Below are 25,234 nucleotides of genomic sequence, written 5' to 3'. Positions count from 1 at the left end.
TGAAAGCATAGAGAAGAGAGGTCCCTGGTCAAAATGAAATGCCTTAATGGTCTACAAATCCTATTTATCTATACCCTCTCCACCTGCCATAATGACAAATAACTGAGCCAACTCTGGAATCCTCAGAGACTGGGTATTGTAATTCTACAATAAATATTTTTCCATCACTTAATATTTCTGTTATATATATATATATACACATACACACACCCCTTTAAAACTGGTATCTATTTTTATTTTGTTATGTTTCCTTGATTATCTTAGGAAGCAATGACTGAAAATAAACCTAATGGTGCTGTTTTTATGTTCTATTTTCCAGTTTGTATTTTTGTCATTCTGGATCATCTTCCTCTATGATCGAGAACTTGTTTACCCTAAGGCCATAGATGATATCTTTCCAGGATGGCTGAATCATGCAATGGTGAGTGAGAGGAAAACTTAATGAATATACAAAGGCCTCTGTAATGAGAACTCCAAAGTGTCTTCTTATTTATCCAAACTTCTTTTTAACCCCCAACATCCCACTCATTCCTCCCTCTTCAATGTGTCACTACGTCAAGAGCACATCAAGAGAGTACAAAATGTCCCACTCTTGGGCATCTATCCGGACAAAACTCTACTTAAAAGAGACACATGCACCCGCATGTTCATTGCAGCACTATTCACAATAGCCAGGACATGGAAACAACCCAAATGTCCATCAACAGATGATTGGATTCGGAAGAGGTGGTATATATACACAATGGAATACTACTCAGCCATAAAAAAGAATGACATAATGCCATTTGCAGCAACATGGATGGAACTAGAGAAATGAGCCAGAAATGAGTGAAATGAGTGAAATGAGCCAGAAAGACAAAGACAAATACCATATGATATCACTTATAACTGGAATCTAATATCCAGCACAAATGAACATCTCCTCAGAAAAGAAAATCATGGACTTGGAGAAGAGACTTGTGGCTGCCTGATGGGAGGGGGAGGGAGTGGGAGGGATCGGGAGCTTGGGCTTATCAGACACAACTTACAAGGAGATCCTGCTGAATAGCATTGAGAACTTTCTCTAGATACTCATGTTGCAACAGAACAAAGGGTGGGGGAAAAATGTAATTGTAATGTATACATGTAAGGATAACCTGACCACCTTGCTGTACAGTGGGAAAATAAAAAAATTTTTTAAAAAAAAGAGTACAAAATGAATAAGAGGTAGATCTGTAAATGGAGAGCCTGTTGGACGCTCAGGCAGGACCCTTTGCCAAGTTGCTTATGAAGTCATTGAAAAGACAAGAAACCATAAGGACAGGCAACTTCTTGTGGACTGCAGTCCTGAAAGAGATGCAACTTCAGCAAAAAATGTAGTGAAACTCCTATGTAGGAATGGAATCAAGCAAGTTTTAAAAATAATCTACCCTGAATATTAACTAGACTTAGTGTGGCAAACATTTAGTAATATATACACAAATCAAATAATGTTAAACACCTGAACTAATAATAGGCTATACAGGTCAATTATACCTCAAAAAAAAAAAAAATCACCCAAATGTCTAAAGAATAGGTCATAGCTCAGAAGTAGCTTCTTAGCTAACAACTGATCTGGACTATTTATCACAAATGATTTACACATTTCTGTTTCCCATCTGGTTTTTCATTCATGCACTTATTTGTGGGGAGCTGAAGAGTAAACAGAACCTGTTCTGAGTTATTCAGGTCACTGTATCTGAAGACCAGTGACCTGGAGGAGCAGAGCTGGAGCACCAACCAGGTCTTGGAGGAAGGAGGAGGTCTGAGTCACTGGCACCACACTTGCACAAAGTAATCATTCGAAGTACTTGCTCAGCTTCTCAATATTTACAAATGTATTTCCACATTAGTCAGGAGTTCAGACAAGGTCTAACAGTCTGTGAAGCAACTTACATTTAAAAACCAAAGGGAAATCACGAAAGAGTAGCATATCAAGGCTTTTTAGGTTTACAGACTTTCTTCTACCGCCAACTTCTCCACTATCTTAAAACTCACACGATTATGAATTTGGAAAAACAGCTCAGTTCACTAACTCTGCCCACCCCCCTCCATGTGCCCTGCCTGCCAGAGAAACACACTTTCACTTTAAATGTGTGCTCAGTGAGCTACTGGTTACCAACTAAAGAAACAAGTTCTGATCTACAGCTCAGGACCAAAAACTCTTATGTCCCACCTCTCAGACTCCCCTCCTACCATCTTCTTTTTGTCATATCATTGCCTCACCTTCCTGGTTTCCCATTCAATTAAACTCAGACCCCCACACAGGGAATATTCTGGTTTTCTCATGGCATTTTATTTTATTTTATTTTTAAAATTTTTTTATTTTCCCACTGTACAGCAAGGTGGTCAGGTTATCCTTACATGTATACATTACAATTACATTTTTCCCCCACCCTTTGTTCTGTTGCAACATGAGTATCTAGAGAAAGTTCTCAATGCTATTCAGCAGGATCTCCTTGTAAGTTGTGTCTGATAAGCCCAAGCTCCCGATCCCTCCCACTCCCTCCCCCTCCCATCAGGCAGCCACAAGTCTCTTCTCCAAGTCCATGATTTTCTTTTCTGAGGAGATGTTCATTTGTGCTGGATATTAGATTCCAGTTATAAGTGATATCATATGGTATTTGTCTTTGTCTTTCTGGCTCATTTCACTCATTTCACTCATTTCTGGCTCATTTCTCTAGTTCCATCCATGTTGCTGCAAATGGCATTATGTCATTCTTTTTTATGGCTGAGTAGTATTCCATTGTGTATATATACCACCTCTTCCGAATCCAATCATCTGTTGATGGACATTTGGGTTGTTTCCATGTCCTGGCTATTGTGAATAGTGCTGCAATGAACATGCGGGTGCATGTGTCTCTTTTAAGTAGAGTTTTGTCCGGATAGATGCCCAAGAGTGGGATTGCGGGGTCATATGGAAGTTCTATGTATAGATTTCTAAGGTATCTCCAAACTGTTCTCCATAGTGGCTGTACCAGTTTACATTCCCACCAACAGTGCAGGAGGGTTCCCTTTTCTCCACAGCCCCTCCGGCACTTGTTATTTGTGGATTTATTAATGAGGGCCATTCTGACTGGTGTGAGGTGGTATCTCATGGTAGTTTTGATTTGCATTTCTCTTATAATCAGCGATGTTGATCATTTTTTCATGTGTTTGCTGGCCATCTGTATATCTTCTTGGAGAAATGTCTATTCAGGTCTTTTGCCCATTTTTCCATTGATTGATTGGCTTTTTTTGCTGTTGGGTTGTATAAGTTGTTTATATATTCTAGAGATTAAGCCCTTGTCGATTACATCATTTGAAACTATTTTCTCCCATTCTGTAAGTTGTCTTTTTGTTTTCTTTTTGGTTTCCTTTGCTGTGCAAAAGCTTTTCAGTTTGATGAGGTCCCATGGGTTTATTTTTGCTCTTATTTCGATTGCTTTGGGAGACTGACCTGAGAAAATATTCATGATGTTGATGTCAGAGAGTGTTTTGCCTATGTTCTCTTCTAGGAGTTTGATGGTGTCCTGTCGTATATTTAAGTCTTTCAGCCATTTTGAGTTTATTTTTGTACATGGTGTGAGGGTGTCTCATGGCATTTTAAACTGTATTAAGCATGTTCCTCAAATATGAGCCCCTTTAATTCACACAAGCTTCTTTAGATAACAACTACAATCCTGATTTTTTCCAAATTAAACAATAAAAACTCAGAAAGGTTAAGTGATTCACTTGAGGCCACTGGGCTCATAAGTGGGACAGTTAGGGTTTAAATTCAGGGCTGATTCACTCGTCCTTGCCTTGTACTACAGTAAGTGCAGAACTTGTGGTTTGATCTGGTTTCGTAATTCACCAGGCAATCAAAAAGGATGCCACTTTGCTTGGTTAACATAGCAAAGTGAGAATTCTCACTTAAAAAAAAAAACCAAAATCCCCATCTGCATGCTAATAAGCCAAAACTCTACTTAGGAAAATGAAGTGGCTTGGGACAACTGACTTAGCTAGATGTTACAAAAATAAAACGGCAATGTATCAAAAGTATCTCTCATTTGGAGCCAAACATATACATTAAATACATTTTCAAGGTTTTCTTAGCTCATCTAGTAGTTTTCCTACAACTATTACAAGCTTCCCGTCTCCTTGCAGACCATTTTCCATACGGAAGTAAGGCTAGATTTCTTCCAAACAGTTGTGATGGTGATTCTCAGCATTTGCGACCTTGCTAAATAGTCACATAGATTTTGGGTAATTCTGGAAGCAGACAGCTGGATAATGGACATCATATCAAGCAGTTACTTATCAAGGAAGACACTCTACAACAGAGAACATAAAATATTTGCATGCCTTCAGAAGCTGGGGGTTTCTTTTGACCCTGCTTGCTCCTTGTCTATTAGTTAATCAAGTAACCTAAATCCTTCAGAGAAAAGAGGGCTAGGGACAAAAAGGGTGGGACAATGGTGAAAGAGAAAAGGAGGCACTTGCCTTGGATCAGACACAGATGCGTCTGTGACTCTATTAATTTAATTGGACAAACTCACAACAGAGCCATTTCTAGGGAAACACTGGCATCAGCAAAATCAGTGTTGGGTGTTCCTAATGTGGTCATCTCCAAACTTCCACGCTTCCTTTCAGTATCTGCTCTAAATACACTGCCCTCAGGGCTGCATCTCATCCCTCTCTCCCAAACTGTGTCCTTACTCTGGACTTTTTCTGTCCTCACTATTAAATACTGGTCTATTGCCTCAAGGAATGCTCTCTGCTGACTTTTAAAATGTAAGTATAGGAGTTCCCATTGTGGCTCAGTGGTTAATGAACCCCACTAGCATCCAGGAGGACTCGGGTTCGATCCCTGGTCTCGCTCAGTGGGTTAAGGATCTGACACTGCCGTGAGCTGTGGTGTAGGTCACAGATGTGGCTCAGATCCCGTGTTGCCGTGGCTCTGGCGTAGGCTGGCGGCTACAGCTCCGATTCGACCCCTAGCCTGGGAACCTCCATATGCCACCAGTGTGGCCCTAAAAGACAAAAAATAAAACAAATAAAATATAAGTATAAAAGAATATGGAAATGGCTATTACTGGGTTAATGTGTTAGCTTTTTCTACATTTTAACAGTGTCCTTCCATAATAGTGCAAATGAGTGAATACCCAGAAACCACCACTGTGGCAGCCAAAGTGATGATGGACAGCAGAACTAGACCTCTGGTACGAGTTGCCTCCATGCAGGGCTAGGCCTGCTCTTAAAAGGAATCACTTCCTATACTGCTCTTTTTTTTTTTTTTTTTTTTTTGGTCCACAATATGAGAATTATTGCTGTCCTGAGAGACTGTTTCATTTCACAGCAATCCTTATGTTTGCTATCCTAGATCCAACTTCGGAATATTCTCCTTTTTGCCATTTGTGATGCTCCCCTGGGTTTTATGAGTAGTATCTGTCAAATTAAGAAATACCACTCTCCCCTTTGACCCAGTGTAGCTCTAAAACCTTCATGATTCATCAGGTTTTTGGATCCCTCCCAGCCCAACTCTTCTAGCTCATTTAGACTTGCCACTGCAGTAAGACCACTCAAAGCTGACTACCTCTCTCATGGACATGTTTCTATCCTTGATTGGTATGCAAACAAACAGTAAGATATCAGTGAAATATCTGCATCAACTACTGTCTGCCTACCTTATTTAAAGTAGATCAATCTGATGGCTTTACTGCTAAACAGTTCTCCAGTCTTCATGAAAGAAGGGAAAGAATAACAAAGCATTCCTCCAGGTTTGGCCAGGAAAACATTAACTCCTCAGGTATTATCTAAATGACTACTAAAGATAGAACCAGAGCATACAGATTTAAATAGCAGGAAGAGAACCTAGTAACTGAGAAAACTATCAGATCCAAACCCAAAGGGAGTTGGGGAACTTCCTTCTTGGAAATTAGCCTACATTTTCAGGTTTCCCCAGTGGAGAGGTGAAAAGATCAAAGAGCCCCCTCAGAGGCCTGCTACATTTGAAAATAGTACACAATTATTGAGCATGTGTATACGAGCCCCTCACACACTACCAAGTACTGCATAAAGAGTTATTACCATGTAAGACTCTCAATCTATAATCAGAGTTTTAGAATTGCAAAGTTCTGTATTAATGGAGATTTCAAAACAATCTGCTCTTAACAGACAGACTTTATCTTGGCGCTTCAAATTGGAGCAAATACGGAGTTCCCATCGTGGCTCAGTGGTTAACGAATCCGACTAGGAACCATGATGTTGCTGGTTTGATCCCTGGCCTCACTCAGTGGGTCAAGGATCCAGCGTTGCTGTGAACTGTGGTGTAGGTCACAGACGCGGCTTGGATCCTGAGCTGCTGTGGCTCTGGCGTAGGCCAGTGGCTGCAGCTCTGATTCGACTCCTAGCCTGGGAACCTCCATATGCCGTGGGTATGGCCCTAAAAAAGACAAAAAAAAAAAAAAAAAAAAAAAAAAAGACAAAAAAAAATTGGAGCAAATACCAAACACAGTTTCTTAGTTATTTAATGTGCTGTCATTCATTCCCTTGAAAAAAATAATTAAGTACCTACTTTGTGGGTAGTACCATGATTGATATTTGACAAGGGTTTTGACTTCCGGCACCCTTAAATCTGGTTGAGCCTAGTATACAAGCACAAAGTTGAAATAATAAAAGAAACAGTTGGTAGTAATATAGGACATTGACATAGGTAGTGTCATGCAGGTCTGTGATTACTGCCAGGTGAACAACATAGACAGGTGTCCCAGCCTGGCTGTGACTGGCACGTGGGTCATGGCCTGACAACCTGGAAGGCCTGTGAGCCCGCTCTGGGGGCTTCAAGATGTCAAGGGAGTCAAATGCCAAGGGAGTGAAACTCACTAAAACTTCCAGTTTCTTCCTCACTCAGAGCATGCAGGATGTTGTCCATCATGACATTCAGGCCCAATCTCAGATTTTTTTCTCTCCCACCTATAAGCTTGGGGTGAAACCGTGAGGCTTCTAGGCAGAGATAAGTGTGTCTTCATGAGCAAACAAGGTCACCTGTGGGACCAATGGCCACCCTTTGTCCTCAAATGTTACCAACCCCTTTCCATACCTTCCTGGTTTCTTATCCCAGCCCTTCTGGGCAGAGGAGACTCACAATTTAGCCATCTCTGGATAGCCTGGTGGTTTTCAGCCTTTAGGAAACAGACTCCATTATGAATCTGAGGAAATCTATGAACTTTTTCCCAAGAAAAACACAAATAACCATAAAATGTATAATCTTAGAAGATTTATGGACCCTCAAAATTCCATTTATGAACCTTGGGTCAAAAATCTCCCGGCATAAGTGAGCATATACTTGAAAAGTGGGCCCCCAAATGAATTCTAATGCTAGGTTCAAGTAAAAAAGACACAATCAAGAACTATTCATAGGGTGACAAGAAAAATATGATATGGTTCCTAACCTCAAGAAACTTAAATTATAGTTTTATCTATACACATATTTCCACTCAGCTTTTTAACTTGCCAAAGTATAGGCTATGTTCTATAGCATCTTTTGGAGAACATTTGCCACAGTTAAAAAAAAAAAAAAAAAAACACCCACTCCCAGTATTATTCCCTAGAAGCTCCATGTCCAAAAAGAAAGAGCGACCTGGTCAAGTTTCCTATGGGGAACTCTGCCTCTTATCCACTTGTTTCCATGTGATATAAGATAACAGTCAGAGTATGTTCTGCTGACAGAGCAGCACCCTAGCCCATGTCACTCACAGGGTGGTAAGTGAGATCCTTTGGAGACTTGGTTTAAGTGTGTGGCAGTGGACTTGATCTGCTTGGGTTTGGTTTAGATCTTGAATGGAGAGCGGTCAGATTCACTGAAATGTGGTTTGAGAAAGGAGGAGATGAGATTATTAGCCTAAGACACAGGGAAGGTATGGATAGAGATGCTAGTGGAGGTGTAAGGATTGTGCAGGAGAAAAATGTCTTGTTTGGACATGTCTGAGATGTCGGTTAGACAACAGTGTTTGGATGCAGAAGAGGAAGTTGGACATATAAACCTAGGGGGGATTTCTGGGCTGTTGACATAAATTTATTTCTTTTCATCATAAAGATTGTTTATTTATTAAAGTTAAATAAGATCTCTAGGGAGTAAGTATGGTTAGAGAAGAGATCCCAGGACTAAGTCTTAGAACATTTCAACTTTCAGTCTTTGGGAAGAAAAACAGGGTAATTAAACAAAAGAGAACAAGAAGAAGAAAAAGTAGGTGTCAATAAGTTAGAAGGAAATCCAGTGCAGTGGGGTCTCCTGGAAGTCAAGTATAAAAATGCTTCAAGAAAGAGGAAGTATCCTATGGCAAAGACTGCTGAGATGTCAAGTAAGAACAATACGGTAAAGTGACCTCAGTTAGAATTTTCCATTGGATTGGCAGTATTGAACTCTGGTGACTTGTAGCAGAGTAGTCTGATGGAGTGGTGGTGGTGGGGTGCAGCCTTTGTAGTTCTGTATGTATTAGTTTCCTGCTGCTACTGTAACAAATCAACACAAACTTAAAGGCTTAAAACAACACAAATTATTATCTTATAGTTCTTGAGGTCAGAAGTTTAAAATGGGCCTATGGGGATAAAAATCAAGGTATCAGCAGAGGCACCTTCCTTCTGAAAGCTCTAGAGAAGAATCTGTTTCCTTCCCTTTTCCATCTATAGTCTGCCTACACTCCTTGATTCATGGTCTCTTCCTTCTTCAAATCCACTGAACCATCAAATTCTAAAATCTTCTTTGACCATTTTCTACTCTAGACCAAATCCAAATTACAAAGAGAAACCATAACTGCCAACGGTGACCAGAAAATGGTGTTGGAAACTTGTCATGTGTTTCTACAGGGAGAAGCGCTGCATTAGTTAAGCCAGTGACTGGAAGCGTTGATGATGTACCATAGAAAAGATCCTTTTTCAGAGCGTTGTTCTAAAGCTCCTGAGCAAGAATGAAAATCTTGAAATGAAAATAGAATCATTCACCACACCATGATATTTACTTGGATTTTTTTTTTCAGGTTTAGTGACTGCAGTGTTATTTATAAGTTTACGCTCTTATTGTAAAACACTTTATTTATTCCATTCACTTCCTCACCTAAGGTAGATTAGATTCGCCAGTGGCATTCATCTGGGAAACACTGAGAAGTTAAACGAATGCTTAAAGCTCAGCAGTGAAATCAGAAACTAAGCTGGGATTAGGAAACAGAGTTAGATGAGTAAGGACAATAAAGCCATCTTGCCCCTCAGGAAGTCTTAGGGTAAACAGAGGAGATTCTGATAATGAACTGCCAAAAGCATTACCAGTTCACTTAAGGTTTTATATAACACGAACCATGTAATGACAGTGCTTGCTTTCTTCATCTCTTGAGAGCAGGAATCAGAATGGTGAAAGCATGTATTTTTTTAATCTCAGAAAGCTAAAGGGTAGCTTGCTTTTACAATCCCATTGTCCAGTGATGCTCTTATCAATGGGCTGCTTCTTAAATAGAATACCAGTAGGAAACATATCTCCATCTCAAAATCAAAGTCAAAGATTTTTAATGATAGAAAAATACACATTTATTCTAAGAAGTTACTGGGAATTAGAATAACTGAAATCACTGGGTGCCCTTGAGGGGTTGTTAGAAGGTCTCCCTCCCGTGTGGTGTAATTAATCCCCGCTTCCACGATAACCACGTGTAGTACTACCAATAGGAAGAATGACTTTATGCTGGAGAACTAGGATGGAGAAACTCACAATAAAAGATCCTAATCCTCTCTGAAATACCAAGAGAAATAAAATCTAAGTGGGTAGGAGAGAGCTAAAGTCCCATGATCTCAGAACAGAAGTGAAAAGCCCAAGAGCAGTCTGGTGGTGGGTGGGAGAGCCTTCTCTCTCACATTCGAATGGACATCCCCTTCTTGATTAGACAGTCAGCACAGAAAAGCCCCGTTCATGCTTTGAGTTGCTTCATAACCTCACAGGCAGACACTCTGACAGCTGCAGAGTCCCGTCCTTGAACAGGGGGGTGCTGACATGCTCTCAGCCAGCCCCCACATCTCTTTCCCTGGTATCTTTATCTTCTCTACCTACAGAGCAGTCACTTGTGCCTAACTGGGAATTGAGCTTGTTCAAACCCTCTAATCTTACTCTCACCTACAGGTCCTTGGATTATCAGCCTGTAGATAATTTCTGCAGGGCATTATCTAGCCTACTTGATGGTGAATCTACTTGCCCACAAATCATACACCCATCACATGGATTCCTAGCCCTCAGATGCTTTATGTCCTAAGTTTTGAATTCTCAGCCCTTCTCCCAATCCAATGAGCACATTTGTTTATATACAAGTACTTGCTTTGCCAACTGCTTCCTAAATTTCATCAACTCTTCTGACCCACCACCAGCCTTACTTACTGGCTTCATCCTGTATCTATCACCTTCTTGTATTCACTAGATTCATTTATTTTCTCTAAAAATTTACACTTAGAGGGAGTTCCCCTTCATGGTTCAGCAGTTAAAGAACCCAACGAGGTTTGATCCCTGGCCTCGCTCAGTGGGTTAAGGATCTGGCATTGCCATGAGCTGTGGTGTAGGTCACAGATGCGGCTTGGATCCCATGTTGCTGTTGCTGTGGCTGCGGTGTAGACTGGCAGCCATAGCTCTGATTCGACCCCTAGCCTGGGAACTTTCATATGCTACGGGTGCTGCCCTAAAAAAAGCAAAAAAAAAAAAAAAAAAAAAAAAAGTTTACACTTAGAGCAAAGCTACAGAAGGGTGAGAACATGGGGACAAGAAAAAACTCTTTCTCTAGGGAGCACATGCACACTGACCCATGTGAGAGAGGGGTGACTGCTTCAGCTTGTGAGAACATAAGATTTGCTCGAAGTGAAGATCCTGCTTTTGTGCCCCGTGACTCTACACTGTGTGCTGAGCACATATGCGCAGTCTTTCACCAGCGGTCTGATGTCCAAAAGGGCCCAGATGCCACTGAAGAGCATCTCCATTAATACAAAAATCTAGAGGCATGTTGGCACACACTCCACCTATTCCCTCAAAGAATCAGCTAAGTAATTACGAATGTTTAAAAAACAGAAAAAAAACCTGATGTTAGAAACAAGCCTGCTGATTAGGGGCAAGAAGGCATGGCTATTGCTTGAAAATGCTGTTTTTGCTACTGTCTTAGAACATAGGCCTAAGAAGCAACAATACAGTGATATTCCCATTTCTACCCAATTCATGTTTGACAATAAATATTCTTTTGTGGCAATGATTGGCAGAGATACTAAAAAACCCTACAAAACAGTACTGAATAAAAGCCTTTTGTCTCCAATCAACCCAGGGAGTTTAGTTTAAGGCTTATACGTGGGAACATTTTAATTAATATGCATACTTTTTTGACATATTTTAAAATACTTTGCTAACCTGATAATGTCAGAGGTAGTGGAATTAAAATATCATGATGATCACAGAAATTGGAAGCCTAGCAAAAAAATGTGCTTAAGAAATATTTGTTGAACGATATTTGACAAATGGAATATTAAGCTGTATATCCAATGAGAAGGACATTTAATTTTATTGGCTTTCTTTGAGGTGGTCCCTTTTAGAGTATGGTCATGTCCAGGTACTAGTCATCAAGAAATGGACCATTCAATGTATCATATTCTACCTTGTATCCTATTCTATCTTCACAAATGTCCTTTAACATCTGTTAAGGTTCTTCTTGGGCTAAAAAGTTGGAAGGGATAAATTATTAAGGAAGAAAGGTGCTGGAGCTTGATCCCTGAAAGTTATATTGGGACGAGTGAATTTCTTAGCTCTGTGTCTCAGCTGCAAAAATGACTGGTCTCAGACGTTTTCTACACATTAATTTTTGATTTCATGAAAAGAATTGACTTTAAATACCAGAAACTTCAATTCTAACCCCATTTCTGCCATTGCCTTGTTGTGTGATTTTTGGAAAAGCTAATAGACCTGCTTTGGTCTACCCTATTTTGGGTATCAGTTACTTAAAATAAGTGTGCTTGCCATTCTTAATTATCAGTGGCATTATTAGTAGAAAATAAAATAATATGTGTATAACATAAAGTACCATCAGTGAAACATAACATGTGCCAATCTGTCGTCAACTTGGAATCACAGTCACCCCTTCTCCACTCTCATCCATGTAGCAAGGGATAAGCCTGGAACCACATATAGCTTCTAGAATCCCTTTCTCCACATGGTTCCAGGTGAGAGTCAGCCACTGAAAGGCACTCTCATGAGATGGGACAGTGAGGAAGCCATTTTTCTCTAGCAGCAGTTAACAACAGATGTGTGGGAAGATTGCAGACAAGAGTTTAATACCAGCTGCTAGACAAACAACCAGGAATCATGGGCTTTGTATTACAAACAGCTGAGTTCAAGGGAGGCAGCTCCTAGAGACTTCTGAGATTTGCCACAGCTTCTGGGCCACTCTCTTGAATCACCCCTTTACAGCAGAAGTTTCCCTGACTTTTACTGCCCTACCCTTTCTCTTTGCTGCCAAAGCCTCTAAAACCTTCAATCCTTGGACTCCTCAGTGGGCTTCTGTGTTCCTGACAGTATCCTGACTGATAATGAACATAAATTCCTGCATCCTTCCAAATCATAGCCACAAGCCTTAACATGAGGACCAGGTTATCCAGCCAAAGGAAACCGGTCCTGAGTGACTTCCATTTCTGGCTACAGAGAGCAAAAGTAGCCTGAAACAAACATACAAACCTTACAAGACAACTCAAATGTTGAATTAAATATTTTAGAAGACATTTTTAAATGTTTGACTTACTGACAGGAAAACTCCCCAAAGCTAAAACAAAACAGAAGTGGAGCTAAGAAAGAATGAGATCAGGCAATATTTGAAGAGAGAATCACTGATTATTTCTTGAAATTTATGGAAATTTCAAGAAGTGACATTCAGATTCAAGAAGTGAACTTCACATTCAAGAAGTGCCCCCCAAAATAACTCCCAGGAACACAGGGCAGACATCTAGCCATCTGTATATATCATCATGGACACCTTAGAGAAAAAAATCCTATAAGTGACCAGATTTATAAAATGAATTTCCCAAAAAGAAACTACTGTTAGACTGATAGGTGATTTCTCAGCAGCAACAAAGAAACCAGGAGAAATGAAATAATAGCTTCAAAGCATCGAAGAAACAAAAATGCCATCTTATTTACTCACTGAAAGTGTCTTCTGAAGTGAGACAAAGTAAAGACATTTTCACACACACTAACGAAGACACAATCACCAGCAGACCCTCGGTAATGGGAGATACTAAAGACTGTACTTCAGGAAGAAGGAAACTGATCTCAGAAGGGAGGAAGGGAGGGAGCTCCTGCTGTGGCTCACTGGTAATGCACCTGACTAGGATCCATAAGGATGTGGGTTTGATCCCTGGCCCCGCTCAGTGGATTAAGGATCTGTTGTTGCCATGAACTGTGATGTAGGTTGCAGACACAGCTCAGATCCCACATTGCTGTGGCTTAGGCCGGCAGGCGTAGCTATGACTTGACCCCTAGTCTGGGAACCTCCATATGCCACAATGCAGCCCTAAAAAAAATAAATAAATAAAAAAGAAGGGAGGAAGAGAGGTACCAGATACAAAAAGCAATGGCAAGCAACTTGTTCAGTTTATGGAGATTTTAAAAAACAATGAATTAAAATCCTGGAGGAAACAGAATGTAAATTGGGAGAGGGCTGACTGGAATTAAGGCATTCTAAGGCCCCCTGGATGGCCAGGGGGAGAGGCTCAAAACAATGACTATCTATTACAAGTTAAATAAGCATTTATAATATCTAGAATAACCACTATAAGTGGAATGTTTGACTTATGCATCAGTAGAAGAGGAAAAAAATGAATGGGGAAAAAAATAAGTGATTAGAATTCTAATTTGGTCAGAGGCTACTCTACGGTATGGAGAAAAAGCCTGGGAACAGGAGCCAGTGTGAGGCAGATTCATGAATATGGGAAGTGGTTTACGTGGAAAAGGCTTTTCATGCAGGATTAAGTTACCCCCTTCCTGCCCCAGGTATTTTTCTTGTCCTTGAAGGCATAAATGTCTAAACGATGCAGCCCTAATCGAGCTATTCCAGTTAATAATGTAGTCAGAGTGGTGAGGGGTGGGGTGGCAGTCTAGGGAGGTCAGAACATATTTGAGGGAAAAACGTTCAGTTTCTGAAGTACTCATTTTGTGGGGGTAGGCATAAGCAAAGGAAAATGACTGATGATTAAATCATCCTTTTTGTTCATCCCTTTATTAGGGGCAAGAGCCCTGTCCCCCAAGGCTTACTCCATAGGCTGCTATTTAATAATACTAAATTGTGATTATAGATGAATCTGGTAGAGGGTTCTCCTTTCTAATCCTGGCAGCGGTCCCTGGAGAGGAGGCCCTTAGAGTTTTCTGGCAATTAAGAAAAGGCTCTTGATCATAAAGCAATCTCTGGAGGTGATCATATTGCCTTGCCTTCCATGCTAGGCAATGTAACAATTAAGCACAAGTCTGTATTTTTTATATCCCGCTGATGCTGTGTATTTGTTTGTATATAATTAAGTTTCAGGGTTGGGTTTTAATGTCCTAGAATTGCTTGAGTTACTTTCCTGTTAATCTTAACTGGGGAGTTCTGCACACAAGCCTACAGAACAATCTGGGCCTGCTCATGCTGGAAAGGGTGAAGTGCAAGTCCTACTTGTTCGCTGGGATTTCCCCCACCGAGAGATTTAACCAGAAACCAAGCTCTCAGCTCTCCCCCAAGCTGCCTAATGCCCCTAAACGGAGACGTTGCCAACAAAGGCACTGCCTTTTTTTTTCCCCCTCCCCTAATTTCCCACCCCCGTCTATTCTATATCCTATTCTGTTTTGGTGGTTGTGGGGTTGGCCATTGGGGTAGCTATTGCCATTCAAGCCACATGCAGAAGAAGCACATCTGCCTTTCCAAACGGAACAGAGCCCAAAAGCATTTCCCCAGACCCAGGTGAATTACCAATACTTAACTCCGCTCGTTCTCCTTAGTGTGGTGACCACACTGCCAGATCCAGGGCTCCTGTTTCTGCCCCCTTCTTACTTACCCCTCAGCAGCACACTAGACTTCTCCCTCTTTGAAACTCTACTTATAGCAGACTGACCTGTTTCCCTCCTACCTCAGTCCCTGCTTGTGTCCTCCACCTGCCCTCTAAAGGATGGTGTTTTTTCAGGCTTGTGCTGGCCCCTCTTCTTCACCAGAACTCCTTCCCCAGTAACCCACATCCATCCTCATGGGTTTATTTCTATCCACGCGCTGAGTCTCAGCTCAGATTTCCTTTGAGTTGCAGATTTTCATCTCACCTGCCTGCCTGACGTTGTTATAGCCACATCTACAGGTGTGTCACAGACATCTCTGCGTCAACACGTCCAGAAGTGGCAGGTTATACCACTGCCAAACCTTTCCCAGCCTCCTCCATCTCAGGAAATGGAGCCACCATTCTCCTAATTGCTCAGGACAGAGACCGGCACTGACCTTTCCACCTCCCTCCATCCCACCATCCTTATAGCTAACCTATTAGCTAATCTTGTCCATTCTGCCACCAAAATATGCAGCATATCTATCTACTTTCTCCTTCCACTGTCAACACGCTGGTGTCTATCTTCACTTCTCATTTAAACCAGCAACACCTCCAAACTGGTTTTCCTGCTTCCAGTCTCAACTGCCTCCACAGAGCAGCAAAATCAATAGGAAAGAGTCTCCTCCTTCTTAATACTCTGCAGTGGCTCTCCATTACACTTAGAATAAAGCCTGAACTCCGCCTGTGGCTTACCAAGCCTGACTAAGGGTCCCTGCCTAATGCTCCAGATGAAAGTACAGCCTACCCCCTGGTTCACTACATTACAGTTGTTCAGCTTCTGCTTTGTTTCTGCAACCCTTGGAACTCTTTCCCAGCCAAGACCTTTGCATACACTGCCCCTCTTGCCTGGAATGTTCTCTATCTGCTCTTCTTTAGGTCCCAGCTTAAAAGTGACCTCCCCAGAATGACCTTCCCTGGCTGCCTTATGTAAAGCACACCTTTCCACTTTCCTTCTGATGCATCAATTCCTCTTTGTTTCCTTCCTGGCACATATCATGACTTGTATCTATGTGGCTGTTTACTTATTTATAGAAAATCTTGCGGATTAAACTGTAAGGTCTACACGGCACCTGGCAGGGGGCAGGCACTTAATGAAGATGGCTACGCAAAAGAATGAATGAAGTTTTGTCTTCCTGCTCTGGTAGCTTCTCTGTGCCCCTGACTGAGTCAAGAGTTCTTCCTCAGAGGCAGAGCAGGGTATCCTGGGGCCAAGGGGCACTGGAAGCAGAAAGAAAGCCTTATCAGCTCTGCCTTTAGAGTCTGTGGCTATCATCATACATTGGGAACTGAGGTGTTCTTCTGTACGGAAGTTAACAAATGAGAAAAATTCTAGAAAGACTGGTACCTTGAAATATCTATGGGGCTTTTAATTGTTATATCTGAGACACACGATATATCACCGACTGATTTATGTTAAAGAGATGCACAGAATCATAGTAATTACATACATTTTGTTAAAGGAAAGATAATGTCTGTCCTGATTTAGACTGGACTGTGGTTCATAAAAGGTTTGTCCTGGTTTCAACTGGACTGTGGCTCAAAAAAGGCAAAACCATTTCTGGGCTTACTCTTTCCTTTGTTACCACCATGATCAAATGTTAATTAGGTAACTGAGTATTCATGTAGCTAAAGAGTTCGAAAAAACATTAAATCAAGGAAGAAGGGTGAAACTAAGAAAAGGAATGACGACATGGCCATGGAGGTAACCAGACGAAAGAAAAGTAGTCAAAGGAAAGAGAAGAGTCGGTAGAAAGAGCAGCCTCCTTTTATTGCTGTGACTGTATGGAAGATTTTCCCACCTTCTTTTTTTCGGTCTTTTTGCTTTTTCTAGAGCTGCTCCTGCGGCATATGGAGGTTCCCAGGCTAGGGGTCTAATCGGAGCTGTAGCCGCCGGTCTACACCAGAGCTACAGCAATGCGGGATCCGAGCCGCATCTGTGACCTACACCACAGCTCACGGCAACGCCGGATCCTTAACCCACCAAGCGAGGCCAGGGATCAAACTTGCAACCTCATGGTTCCTAGTTGTATTTGTTAACCTCTGAGCCACTCCACCCCCCTACACACCTTCTTTATTGCTGGGCCAGCACTGGCTCTGAGAGAGATTCTTGATAATATCCAACCAAGGGATCCTATTGAAGGGCAGAGGCTAGTAATGTGGTACATTATTATATGTGAAAAGTGAACCTGTGAATGCAGAATTCCACCAATCAAAACAACTCCTTTGGTGGCTGCCATGGAATCTAGTGTTTTAACAGCTCCATAGTAATCTTATGTTGAGGGCAGAATTGGGGAAAAAAAAAAAAAGCCTCATAAAGGCAGGGGAGATTTGAGCATTTCACTTCCTTAATCAGAACAGATTTTACCAGTGAAAATTCAGATAGAAAGCCAAAACAAATAAATAAGAATCTAACTAAAACAAAACAAAAACCTTTGTGCTTTTTCCCCTTGAGTTTGGAAATCAAAAAGTGCATGACCACTTCAGAGGGCTATTCTGGTGAGCTCTCCTAGCACAAGGTGGTTGGGAATAAAAGCTTGTGTGTTTTTGGCATCTCTCTCCACACACACCTAAGAACTCATAAAAGCCACATTTTACTATTCTGTGGTGAGAGGGAATTTTGTGACCTTTTGAGAAATTTTGTTCTGTTTTTCCTAAGAAGACCACGATAAGGAAGTAAGCCAAATTTCTCGGCAATGGGAAGACCGTTTCAATGTCCCAGGCTTTCATTCCTAGGTGTGTAGGGGGCTCTGAGCACTAGACTTGCCATCAACTTGTCCCACATGTCGGTTCACAAATTTTACACTTAGAAACATGTCCAGATTTTTGCCCAAGCTCAAGGACTGTAGAACAGAAGGCAATGGCAGCCATGGAGACGTCTCCGTGTGAAGCTTCTCCCATAGCCCAGGGGTTCCAAGGTCTGAGTCCAAAATTACTACGAACGGGAGGCTGAAACCCAAAGATGCAGGAGACTGGACAAGGAACATGGGAGTCAGCCTGGAAGGAAGAAGGATCGATTTGTTCTCATTTTGGTTTGTTTTTTGAGTTTCAGCAAGACAAGTAATTGTTCATAATTGAAAAAGTAATCTGTGATTATAATTCTCTGCTTTTAATAAAAGAGAATGAAAATCGACTTTTACTTTGAAAGAACAAAACACAGCCTGGTGAGACTATGAGGTAGGAAGACAGTTTAGGATGCCACAAAAGCCGTTGAAGAGAAGCCTTTGGGTCTCTCAGGTGGAAAGGAATTTTACTTAGTACACCAAGGAGAAGCAGGTCTTTGCAGGAAACACAACTTGTTCCTTTCGCTGTGGACTCTAAGGGCTCAACTCAGAGCTGCCTGCTGATATTTAACACTTTCAGAGCCTCCGCTACATAATGCTTTAGAAGTAGTCAGGCCCAGTGTGAAACCTGTAGGGTTACCATACAGACAAGTTGAAATACATTAATTTTTTTTGAGTCCCAAGACCACATCTTAGAGCCTTTTAAGTTGCATAGAGTGCTGAAACATTGTTGATTTGCAAGAGATACTGGATGGATATCAAATGAAGGCATTTCCCAAGCAAAGTTTTCCTTTTCTTTTACTTCTAGGCTCCACTCCCTGCCATATCCTCCCTCTAATGGGAAGACCTCTCCCCAAGGGAGCTCATGTGCCCCCCTCATATAGACTAAGACACACCCTAATCCTGTATCGGCCAATCACACACATTCGGGGAAATCACCAGTGAGCAACTGCCATTCGGGCAGAACAGCTGCTGAGTCCCGTTAGGAAAACTCTGATGGGCCAGCAAGGGAAAGCTGGAGGCAGGAAGGAGAAAGGGTGGGACCTGGTCCATCATGGGATCAGTCACATGGAGAGTTTGGAATTTTGCCCTAGTGTTTGTGCTTATAGGGTGCTTTCCTGACTCACTGTTATCTCCCAGGGAAACCAGCTGCCTACACATTCTGAGTCCTTTATTGACACAGAGATGAGAGATCTGAGACAAATGGACGGTGCCCTGAGAGATGATGGCTCTAAAGCAAGAGCAGATCCAGTGCTTCTGAAACTTCCTCTTTCTTGAAAAGAACAGTCTCCTTCCTCCAACTTGGAGCAGCTTTCTAGAGAGCTGCCCATCTGTCTATGTCTTACAAACAAGTCTCTGTGTGTGCTATGTGGAGCCCGGCACAGAAGCATGGAGGAAGGGTGGATTACAGATTGATAAAGAGGAGGGGGTACAAAGAAGATGCTGAGAAAAACCTGGGGAGTTTCCCCCTGGTCCAATTTCAGGATGGAGGGCCACAGGCCAGCAGGTCCCAAACAAAGAACAGCCTCTGCTGGCTGAGTATTTCCTGACTTTCTGCAGGGGTGCAGGGATGGTGACATCCATTACCGAGTCTACAGTTTAGTTACCATGATGTGGGCACCCAGAGGCTATTCCGAGGAGTCACCTTTTCTCACAGGTTTCCTTAGGGCTCACGACACCCATTCCCAGGATTTGGGATGCCATCTACAGCCCTGATATAGGGAAAAAGTGACCAGCCTGAGGTGGGATTGACTCTGTGGCCCTGCTAGCCACACGCATAGCCTGATATGCGGCTGCCAATGCCAGTTGAGTCTTCTCACTCCAGGACACTGACTGTCTTCCCAGGCTATGCAGAACTCTTCTTCCTCCTCTGTCCTACTCCAGTTTCACTGATTCATTAATTAACACCACAGACATTAAGTGGCCAGAAAGGTTAAGCCCTGTGCTAGGTACTGGAGATGATATGGTGACAGTCTCAAGCCTCGAGTTGATTCCATCTCTGGGAGATTTGGCTAGTATTGGATGAATGCAATAATGTGATGCTGTCCAAGGAAAGGCACCTGCTGGAAATTTCAGATTCTGACCTGGAGGCAGTGATATGTACTTTGAGCCCTGTAAGGTGGGAAGAAGGCAGAGGTGGGGATGGAGGGAAACATAAGTGTGTGTTGTACCAGTGGTGAGAGAGGGAACTGTGGGGGGAGGGCAGAGTAATTGGGGGGGGGGCAGGTGAAGGTTATAGGATGGGGCAGCAGGGCATGGAACTAAGATGGGACAGGTAACCAGATCATGAGGGTTTTGCAGGTCAAAATAAGGGCTTAATTCTTCTTTGTAAAATACAAGTTCAAATGAAGAAAATCAGTCAAAAAATACTTATTAATCAGAGGTTGGAAGGGAGTCCAGAAAAAATAATAGGTAAGAGCTCTGACCTCAAAATAATTAAGCACTGAAGAGTCTAGTGCCAACCAAAAGAGCTGCGGGAAGGACAGGAGGCAGTGAGCATTGCGTCTGAAGGCAGGATGTGACCTGGGTGAGACATGCATGTGACATGGGCCCCAGAGGTTGCAGAAAGGGCTAGTCACTCAGCTCTGGGATGGTTCCTTGGTGGAGCTTCTTGTTTGCAATAAAAGAATGTCAACATTACCACTGACTCGCTGAATTCCTCCAAGTATTTAGGTCTCGGTGTCATCAACAGTGTATAATACTTTCACTCTGAGCTCTAAACAGAGAATAAAATTCTGGCTGTTGTCTGACCCACAACTGGAGTAAAAACAAAAACACTTGTGGGGGAAATGGTATTTCTGAAGTCCCTCTACAGCTCTGATCATCAGAAGTCAACATAATCATACACTATTATCTTTTTTTTTTTTTTGTCTTTTTGTCATTTCTAGGGCCACACCCACAGCATATGGAGGTTCCCAGGCTAGGGGTCTGATCGGAGCTGTAGCCACTGGCCTTCGCCACAGCCACAGCAACCCTTGATCTGAGGCGCATCTGCGACCTACACCACAGCTCACGGCAACGCCGGATCCTTAACCCACTGAGTGAGGCCAGGGATTGAACCCACAACCTCATGGTTCCTAGTTGGATTCATTAATCACTGAGCCACGATGGGAACTCCTTTTTTTTTTTTTCCCACTATTATCTTCTTATTGGCAGAATCTCCCTCAAAAGATCTTTGTTTTACAATTTTGCCTTCAAATTTTATCATTTTATACAACTTAGATTTCTGAAATGTTTTCCTATGGAGACAGTGGTGAGAGTTCTGTCTACTATTACTTAATGTCCCTAAATGAAACACAATAATGACAGTTTCTTTGAGGCCTAATTAACAGTGGAAAAAAACTAATTTCCCCTGAAAAAAGGAACAGTATCCATTCCACCTCTCTCTTTCCACTTTGGCTGTCTGGAAGGGAACTGCTGAATTTTAATCTCAACAACAGCAGCCCAGCAAACCTCTGGCTGGTGCATTCCTGCTTCAGTGCTCTCTTGGGTCCTGATGCTCGCTTATATCTTCTCATGTTAACATGTGTGCCTTTGGTTGCAAGGCATCTCAAAGGTGTGTGGGCTATGATTGGGAGAGAAAAATTAAAGAAAAGAGTTAGGTAAATAAAAAGAGGGAGGAGTTCTAGGGAAGGAAAGAGACTAAGACAAGAATAATGAGGAGACTGGATTGAGGTGAAGGGATAGAGCCTGTTGAGATACAGCGGAAAACAGGAAAGAGATGACATCAGAGGAGTAAGTGGACTGAGGCAACAGCGAGCCACAAAAGGTTTTTAGGGGTAGTAACCAGAAACTTGTCTTAAGAAGATTGGTCTAACTGCAATGTTGAGTATGTACCGAAAGAGGGAAAAGCTATGGAGGCGATGCTGGGGAGAATAAAAGAATAAGTAGCTGTGGGAAGCATCTGAGGGAGAAAGTGAATCAAGTCTGGATATGAGAAGGAAAGGAATGAGTCACTGATTACAGTTGGTGTCTAGGGTGTTATTACTGCTGGAGTTATGCTGGAGGAAGGGATCTGGGTGCTTTGGAGAGACAGAGGCTGGAAGAGGCAGATATATTCCTGACTGCAGAATCTTCACCTCCTAGATTTTTCTTTTGTCTTATCCTTAACTAGATAGAACCTAAATGGCCACCTCTTCTTCATCAAAGCTGGACACCATCACAGCCAACTAGCTTCCTAGAAGGATGCTGCTTTGAAATGCCGGATAAACTACATATTAACCTAAAAGACAACAGTGTAGTAAGTAAAAAAATCGCTTAGAAAGTTCAGAAGATTCAGAAAGTTATCATTTAACCACCTGCTCAATTCACATACAAGTTCATAAATATTGGCATGCTTTTCTTCCTCAGCCCAATGGAGCATTCATTTACCTTTCTAGGTCAGTAAAGACTATTCACATTTCTCCCAACATTTTATTATAAACATTTTCAAACATAAATCACAGCTGAAAATTTTACAGTGAACACCTGTACATACCACTTAGGTTCTGCTATTAACAGTTGACTGTATTTGCTTTATCACAAATTATGCATCTATCCCATCCATCAAGCCTTCTTATTTTTGGTGCATGTCAGAGTAAACTGTAAACATTACTACTCTTGCACAAAAAATTAAACTATTGGTTTTTAATTTCTGTTCCCTGTTTTTGTTTTTGTTTTTACCTGACTGGGTTATATTAGCCCACCCAGGTAGACTGTGGAGATGAAAGAGAAGCCTGTGGCTCTTTCTGTGAATTATCTTCCCAATTCCTTATCCCCAGGCATTTGAACACTGACTCTTTAATTACAGTGGTGCCTAGTCTGTGCACTTGAGTTCCTAGAAAGTAGAAAAGAGAATTTTTACAAATCCAATTATCTTCTAAACTCTAATATTTGAGATGGTAAAGACTCTTGCAGGTAGTATAGGTGGAGGAATAAAAAAAAAGTTTCCTAAATATATAAGCAATACAGCCTATGTTTACATATCCAGATTACCATATATATTAGACTGACTTAAAGCAAAACTGTGCCTTTAATAATAGAGGGGCCATAGAGATTACAGAGGGTCTCTGCTTTGGGATACAAAACATTCCCAGAAAGAATGTCACCACTGGAGTTCCCGTCGTGGCGCAGTGGTTAACGAATCCGACTAGGAACCATGAGGTTGCAGGTTCGGTCCCTGCCCTTGCTCAGTGGGTTAACGATCCGGCGTTGCCGTGAGCTGTGGTGTAGGTTGCAGACGCGGCTCGGATCCCGCGTTGCTGTGGCTCTGGCGTAGGCCAGTGGCTACAGCTCCGATTCAACCCCTAGCCTGGGAACCTCCATATGCTGCGGGAGCGGCCCAAGAAATAGCAACAACAACAACAAAAAGACAAAAGACCAAAAAAAAAAAAAAAAGAATGTCACCACTATCCCAAACTGTAGGAGTGAGAGGCAGAAGGTTCAGTTGTAGGAAGTTGGTGAGGGGTGAGGTAAAAGTTTTTAGCTGGCAAATGGGTATTATCAAAACCAGAGATTGCCTTACTAGGATTTACAAAACAACTATTACTGTGTGTTTTTACCGTGTGCAGTTTTCAAGCTTAAGAAACATGATCTACCAGTGTAATAACAAGCCTGGGTATAAAGGCATTCTATTAAGATTTGTTTTGCTTCCATTTTCATGTCAGTTGTTATATTTATGTTTAAGTTTTAATTGGTGTTTTGACCATGCATTTGCCCTGAGGAGGTTTTATGAAGGCTTTCATTTTTAAATACATTTTAAATGATATATTTAATATACAGTAAGCAAAAATATCCTCCTTAATGTATCCAGAAATAAAATCTTGTCAGACACTAAAACTTCATTTTAAAATATCTATCCAGTAGCACCATAAACAAACCAAAGACATTATCTTAGACACTTGGGAGAAAGATCCTCAGTTTGGGAAGAGCCGATATAAGGAATTAATTCTCAGATTCAAGTGTTGCTTGAACAAAGGAAGGGTGGATAAGACTGAAGCAGATGCAAAGTGGGCAGTGTTATATAATAAGCTCATGATTAGAAACAGCATAGGACGGAGAAAGTCTCTCAATGACCACTCTGAGAAGGTAGAAGTTGACTTATTTATCTTGGTCAACTCAACACAAGAGCTAGTACAATGAAGAAATGAAATAGAGGAAAGAGGTAGAGAACTTATTTTAAAATGCTATTATCTGATTTTAAAAATGTGTAGGCTCTCTGAATTTCTTTTTGAAATTAAGTGCCCCAAAAATCTCAGCTAAAAAGTGTGGCCATCCTCACCTTCTAGAGTCAGTCTTTGGAGCCTGCATGACAAGGATGGAGCATTGTCGGCTCCATGGGTTATCTGAGTGATTGAGGCTTGCCATGAATCCCACTGTTAAGTTTAGCTCCGTGTAAGTTTAGCTTCAGACACAGGGAAGCCTTTTACAGCAGCTACTTATCTTACTGGCATGAGGCTAGTAAAAATAAGTGCTCATTAGATTCCATGCTGCCACTCATGTAACCTTGTAGGAATTCTCTATGGGCTGGTAAATTTTAGTACTTATCTACAAGGCTATTTTGCAACCAAGGAATCTAAAAATCAATCCTTCATGCTTATAGTTCTGTCTCCAAGATATTCAGCGTAAGTAGGCATCACACCAAGGGCAGGAGGAAAATGTGGAATTTGGTACAAAAGGAAGAAACAAGAATAATACTTTCCTTTCAGTAAATGCTTTTGGAATGAGGTATTTAAAGAAAAATCTACCAAGATGATGGCTCAACTGACAAGGCAAGATAGCTTCCTTCCATTCCCTCTGTTTACACATACTATTGTTTCAGTCTATGATGCTTTGTTTACTTTGGAAGGAAATATTTTACCCCCTCTGAGATAATTAATTTTTGTCAGCTTCACTGTTTATAAGGGAAACTGAGAAACTGTTAATTGAAATACAGAATGAGTCACTGTTTTCAGTAATTTTTGGCAGCATTCTAATTTGTGTCAATCCCAGCCTAATTATTAGATTTTTTGGAAGCAGAAAGCATATTTGATTTTTCTTACTAAATTTTTTCTTCTTGTTTAAAAAAAGAAATGCTGTCTGACAAAGGTTATATAATTTACATCAATATGAGGTGAAACACCAGTACGTTTGAAATACCAGGAGGTTTACTGTGTCACAGTAGCTCAGTGTTTGGAAAGCTGAGAGAAGGTGGTCTTCCTTCTTTCCTCATTCCTACCTCCAGCCCTGACCAAAAACTGTGATTCTTTTAAGGACCTTTAAGCTGGTATTAAGCCACAGTATATGGCCCGTCACTAATGACATCACTGAAGTAAACTTCCCAGAAGCCATCCGGGGGAATTCATTTGGAAATCCAATTGACTGTCCCTTGCAAAGGG

General features: G+C 41.6%; 1 protein-coding gene and 1 long non-coding RNA gene across 4 annotated transcripts in view; one reads left to right on the top strand and one right to left on the bottom strand.

Annotated features, from left to right (window-relative positions):
- Positions 1-25,234, bottom strand: part of LOC146401174 (uncharacterized) — a 1,049,691-nt gene that overhangs the window by 541,375 nt on the left and 483,082 nt on the right. The gene's annotated exons all lie outside the window — the stretch shown is intronic.
- Positions 1-25,234, top strand: part of ADTRP (androgen dependent TFPI regulating protein) — a 70,282-nt gene that overhangs the window by 11,391 nt on the left and 33,657 nt on the right. For all 3 annotated transcript variants that reach the window (XM_021100192.2, XM_021100190.2, XM_084967412.1), the window contains one exon: positions 320-421. In XM_021100192.2, coding sequence (XP_020955851.1) covers positions 320-421 — 102 coding nt within the window. The remainder of the gene's footprint in view (positions 1-319; positions 422-25,234) is intronic.

This window comes from Sus scrofa, chromosome 7 (genome assembly GCF_054392235.1).
Source record: "Sus scrofa isolate SSC_HxYL_T2T_F1_AM1 chromosome 7, Sscrofa_HxYL_maternal_Yorkshire_Landrace_v2.0, whole genome shotgun sequence".
NCBI lineage: Eukaryota > Metazoa > Chordata > Mammalia > Artiodactyla > Suidae > Sus > Sus scrofa.
Note: the sequence above shows the minus strand (reverse complement) of the source record. Positions and strands in the feature narration are given on the sequence as shown.